The sequence below is a fragment of the Egretta garzetta genome, unplaced genomic scaffold (genome assembly GCF_000687185.1).
Source record: "Egretta garzetta isolate BGI_Z169 unplaced genomic scaffold, ASM68718v1 scaffold135, whole genome shotgun sequence".
In the NCBI taxonomy this organism is placed as follows: domain Eukaryota; kingdom Metazoa; phylum Chordata; class Aves; order Pelecaniformes; family Ardeidae; genus Egretta; species Egretta garzetta.
In genome coordinates this window covers 988,517-993,490 of record NW_009259594.1, presented here as the reverse complement: position 1 = coordinate 993,490, position 4,974 = coordinate 988,517, and the positions used below count along the sequence as shown (strand labels likewise).

At 64.5% G+C, this 4,974-nt stretch overlaps 1 protein-coding gene and 1 long non-coding RNA gene across 2 annotated transcripts; both read right to left on the bottom strand.

The window, feature by feature from the left end:
• Positions 1-18: 18 nt before the first annotated feature.
• On the bottom strand, positions 19-537 carry LOC118452210. The gene is made up of 3 exons (XR_004841908.1): positions 428-537; positions 253-302; positions 19-98 (listed from the first exon to the last, which is right to left on the bottom strand). It is a non-coding gene; the product is annotated as an uncharacterized LOC118452210 (long non-coding RNA).
• Positions 538-1,176: 639 nt separating this feature from the next.
• On the bottom strand, positions 1,177-4,834 carry SFXN3 (sideroflexin 3). Its single transcript, XM_009638079.2, has 10 exons — positions 4,651-4,834; positions 4,296-4,466; positions 4,072-4,170; positions 3,713-3,788; positions 3,188-3,273; positions 2,717-2,844; positions 2,542-2,591; positions 2,338-2,387; positions 1,826-1,873; positions 1,177-1,509 (listed from the first exon to the last, which is right to left on the bottom strand). Exons 1-10 carry the CDS (start codon positions 4,812-4,814, stop codon positions 1,413-1,415), a joined length of 969 nt encoding a protein of 322 aa, XP_009636374.1. The 5' UTR covers positions 4,815-4,834; the 3' UTR covers positions 1,177-1,412.
• Positions 4,835-4,974: the final 140 nt, after the last annotated feature.

Sequence of the window (4,974 nt, the reverse complement as noted above, 5' to 3'; positions counted from 1 at the left end):
GGGGCCGGCGTTGGGGGCAGTGATGGCCGTCGGCAGAGGGTGACTTACCAGAGTCCCACCAGGCCGACCTGCAGGGGAGCGTTCAGATACGGGTACCGCTGCGGGGACAGGGAGAGGCTGAGCGTCAGTGGGGCGGATAGGGTGGGAAGGTGCCTGTTCCCCAATGGGGTGCCAGCCCCGAGGGGTGCCAGCACTGTGACAAGCTAGGAGGGTGTCCCTCTGCCCACCCTCCCATCCCAGGACCACCAGTACCTTCAGGAAAGCTCTCTTCTCCAGCGCGTTCATGATCACCGGGGGGATGGCTGGGGCAGTGGGGAAGGAGATGAGATCCCGGTGCTCACAGCCCCCCTCCAGCTGTGGGACCCTGTCCCACACTGCCAGGGACCGGCTGCAGCCCCCAAACACGGGTGGAGGAGGGAATACTCACCCATGGCCGGGGCTGCCATGCCGATGCGGGACACCACCACCTGGAAAATGGCCTTCTGGGCTGCAGCTGTGGACTCGCCCAGGCGGTTTCCATTCTGATCGGTGACGGGGATCCCCACCTTGAGCTCTCTGCAGGGAGAGGTACATGGGTGGGGGGATCAAGAGACAGGGCATGGGCACAGCACAGGGGCACATCTCCATGTTGGCATTCCCCATCCACTGCCTGCGCAGTAAGTCAGGGGGGTCTCAGTTGGACCCACATTCACACTTGGGGGGTCCTCAACAGGGCTGGATGGGGACAGGTAATTCACAGCCAGCTTAACCGATAACCCCTTGGGATGCCACCGGGTGCTTGCACCAACCCCCCAGGGCAAGGGATGCCAGCAGGGCCAGGAAGGAAGTCCCCCTGCAAGCCACTGTGTGCCCTTGAAATCACTCACCCCTGGTTTTTGGGAGGGGAAGTTTTCCTCTCCAGGAGTGACTCTGCCATCCCCAGGGGCCAGCCACCAAACCACTGGGGAACACGGGTGCCTGGCCCCACGGCGGATGAGAGTGGGGGCTTAGCACAGAGGGGTTCAACCCTCAATCGCTGTGATTGTCCGCTGCCCCCTAAAGCCAGGGAGCACCGTTTTCCTCCCCGCTCGCGAGGTCCCTGGTGCCGCTGCCCACGCTCCCCCGTGCACTGCGCACACTACGCGCAGGGTGAGCACGGGAGACGTGCACGGGGGTGCCAGCCAGGAGGTCCCCTGAGCGGGGCTGAGCCCAGGCGTGGGGACGGGGCTCGGCGCAGTGCGGTGCTGCGTGGCTGCGGGCATCCCGGGAAGCAGGGCTGAGCGCCTGGGACCTCCGTGACCTCCGGAAACGCGATGGCCAAGGGAAAGCAGCGGCGGCCCCGAAGGGATCCGAGGGGCGAAGCTCAGCAATGTGCTGGCCCGGCGGCTCTGCGGCACGCATCTCAGCTGCCCCGGGCGCCCCGAGCCCGCCGTTCAGAGCCCTTTGTTGAAGTAGACAGTCTCCAGCCACGGGTCTTTCTCGCGGATCCGAGCTTGGACTTCAGGCTCCAGGCGGCTCACGGCCATTGAGCTGCCGAGGGGACAGGGATCCAGAGGATGGAGGGGGGATACCCACCAGTGGCCTCAGGTTGGGAAAACACCTGCTGCCACCCCTTCCCCACCTGCACCCCATGAGGACGTTGTCCCCATCACCCAGTGCAGACCTTTGGGTCTCCACTGCTGCGTGGGCACAGGGATGTGCACAGAGTTTCAAGCCTCTGACTGCTGGAAGGAGCAGAAGCATCTCTTGGGAGTCAGAGAGCACAAGGAGCCCACCCCACCCACCACCTGTACCCCGTGCCCTGTCCCACGGGAGCCACACACACAGGCAAGGTGCCCATCCTCACCTTTTCTGCGGGAAGAGCGCACAGCACAGCGGGGTCGCAAACACCAGGCTGCAGGGGAAAGACACGGAGAGGAGAAGCTGCGCTGCATAAATCACCTGCTCCCACCCATGGCCTGACCCCAGAGCAGCAAGGAGACAGCCCAGAGCCGTGCCAGGTGCTCAGCCAGGAAAGGGGTAAGGAGATGCCTTCTCCTAGCTCCAGGCCCTGCATTCGGCTCCTGAAGTGGGGCAAAGCCTGTCCCCGAGTGTGGGGGAATAGCAATGATGAGCAGGAGCTCACAGCAGGCTTGAGACACATCAAGAGGGAGCAAAACAGCTCGCAGCCCGAGGACCTCATATCCCATCCCATCTGCCTGGGGGGGCACCAGCCTGGCCAAGCTCCAGCATCCCCCCAGGAGCTCTGGGGTGGCTCTCGCCTCCCCTGCCAGGCAGACCCCCCAGCAGCACTGCCCCCCGTACCCGGGCTGGGCCTGCGCTTGGGGCAGTGATGGCCGTCGGCAGAGGGTGACTTACCAGAGTCCCACCAGGCCGACCTGCAGGGGAGCGTTCAGATACGGGTACCGCTGCGGGGACAGGGAGAGGCTGAGCGTCAGTGGGGCGGATAGGGTGGGAAGGTGCCTGTTCCCCAATGGGGTGCCAGCCCCGAGGGGTGCCAGCACTGTGACAAGCTAGGAGGGTGTCCCTCTGCCCACCCTCCCATCCCAGGACCACCAGTACCTTCAGGAAAGCTCTCTTCTCCAGCGCGTTCATGATCACCGGGGGGATGGCTGGGGCAGTGGGGAAGGAGATGAGATCCCGGTGCTCACAGCCCCCCTCCAGCTGTGGGACCCTGTCCCACACTGCCAGGGACCCCCTGCAGCCCCCAAACACGGGTGGAGGAGGGAATACTCACCCATGGCCGGGGCTGCCATGCCGATGCGGGACACCACCACCTGGAAAATGGCCTTCTGGGCTGCAGCTGTGGACTCGCCCAGGCGGTTTCCATTCTGATCGGTGACGGGGATCCCCACCTTGAGCTCTCTGCAGGGAGAGGTACATGGGTGGGGGGATCAAGAGACAGGGCATGGGCACAGCACAGGGGCACATCTCCATGTTGGCATTCCCCATCCACTGCCTGCGCAGTAAGTCAGGGGGGTCTCAGTTGGACCCACATTCACACTTGGGGGGTCCTCAACAGGGCTGGATGGGGACAGGTAATTCACAGCCAGCTTAACCGATAACCCCTTGGGATGCCACCGGGTGCTTGCACCAACCCCCCAGGGCAAGGGATGCCAGCAGGGCCAGGAAGGAACCCCCCCCCCCCCCCCAGTGCCTGGTAACCCCCGCCGTGAGCCGAGCACCCTGTCCCAGCCCAGGGCCTCACCTCTGCCTCATCAGCGGGATGTTGATGCAGTTGGCAGCAGCCACAGCCGCGAAAGGCACGTACCGGCCGATGATGGCTGGCAAGTGCTGTGGGGGGCAAGCAGGGAGCATGTCACGCAGAGGGTCTGGGGCAGAGCTGGTTGTCCCCAGGTCTGCCACTGTCCCCCTGCAAGATCCTGGTGAGTCCCAGCCTCACTGGGAAAAAACTGTTCCCTCCTCCCCTGCAACTCCCAGCTGGTGAAAGCTGCACAGCCCAGGGCATCCAGGGGGGTCCCATGTCCCCTCACAGCCCTGGAGGGAGGCCAAGGGGTGAAAGAAGCCTGGAGGGATCCAGCTGGGGATGGAGGGACAGGGCCACCTGCAGAGCCATCACCGGGGAGAGGGGCTGCCCCCAGGAAACGCCTTTCTTCCATTTTCTCCCCTGCCCCAGGTGATGGGGTGAAGCCCTTGCTCAGCTCAGAGCTCAGGGAGACCCCATGGGGAGGGTCCAGGTGCCCCAGCCAGTGATGGCCAAGGGACACCTTACCTTGGTGAGAGATTTGAGCCCCAGCGCCGTGACAACTGCCCCTGTGGTCGCGCTCACGTAGGCTGTCCCCAGCTGGCTGCAAGAGCAGGAGGTGACACTGATAAGCCAGGGTCCCCCCTATCCCACCCCCACCCCCTAAAAGGAGGGGACAGCATGCCTTTCAAATAGCCTCAGGACACCTGGGTTTCTCTCCCAGCTCTCCCACTAACCCTGACAGCTCCACTGGTGTCCATCTCCGGCTGTTCCAGGTCCCCCATCGTCCCATCTCACAGCCCCCTGCTATTCAAGAAGCTATTCAAGGCAAACCCACCCCCTGGCACTTTGGGGTGCCCTGAGGGCCTGGTCAGAAGGATGCTTACCTAGGGGTGATGGGTGCATCCCCGCTGCGGTTGGTGTAGTTGACGATGGCATTGAAGGACTGGTTGACCCACTGCCAGAACAGCACGGCCGGCGTGGTCCTACCAGAGAGAGGAGGATGCTGGTGGCATTGGGGGATGCCACCCGTGCTCCTACGGCACGGCTGTGCTGTGGGGTATGGGACATGTGTCACCTCCCGGCCCCAGGGCCAGGAGGGGCCAGGTACCTGTAGAAGGTCAACATGCAACCGGTGATGGTCATGTTCATGGGGACCTGGGCAGACATTCGTCCCACGAGGAGCATCTTCTCGCCCGTGTCAGGGTGGAAAGCTGAATCGTAGATGTACTTCGCCCGCCAAAGCTGGTCCTCTGTCAACCCCGGGGGTACTGTGCCCGCCCTTGCCAGGGAAGGGTAGCACCCGTTGGGAGACCACTCTGCCAGCACCCATGCCCTACCTGGTCCCCCACCCCATGCGGGGCAGCTGGGAGATGCTGGGCAATTTGGGGGACTGGCTTTGGACGGGGGGGCCAGCACCGCTCCTGTTCTCACCCCTGGGGGTGGCCCCCCCACACCCCGGGTACCTGTAGTCCTCCACCACCCGGCGGGCCTCCTCCAGCGTGGCCCCCGAGAGCAGCAGGTTTCGGGGGTCGGTCACCATGAAGAAGTGCTTGGCCCGGCCCTGGAAGGTGCTCTGGTCCCAGCGGGGCTCCCGGATGTTGATGGTGGCAGGGAGGGACGGTGGCATCTTCTGGGGGTGGGATGGTGGCGACATGGGATGCGGTGCCCGTGTCCCCCCCACTGCAGCCCTGCTGGGGCAGCTCCGGAGGTCCCCCAGCCTGGGTGAGACACGGGTGGGGGACAGGCAGGCCCTTATCAGTGAAGCTGAGTGGGGACCCCTGAGCCCC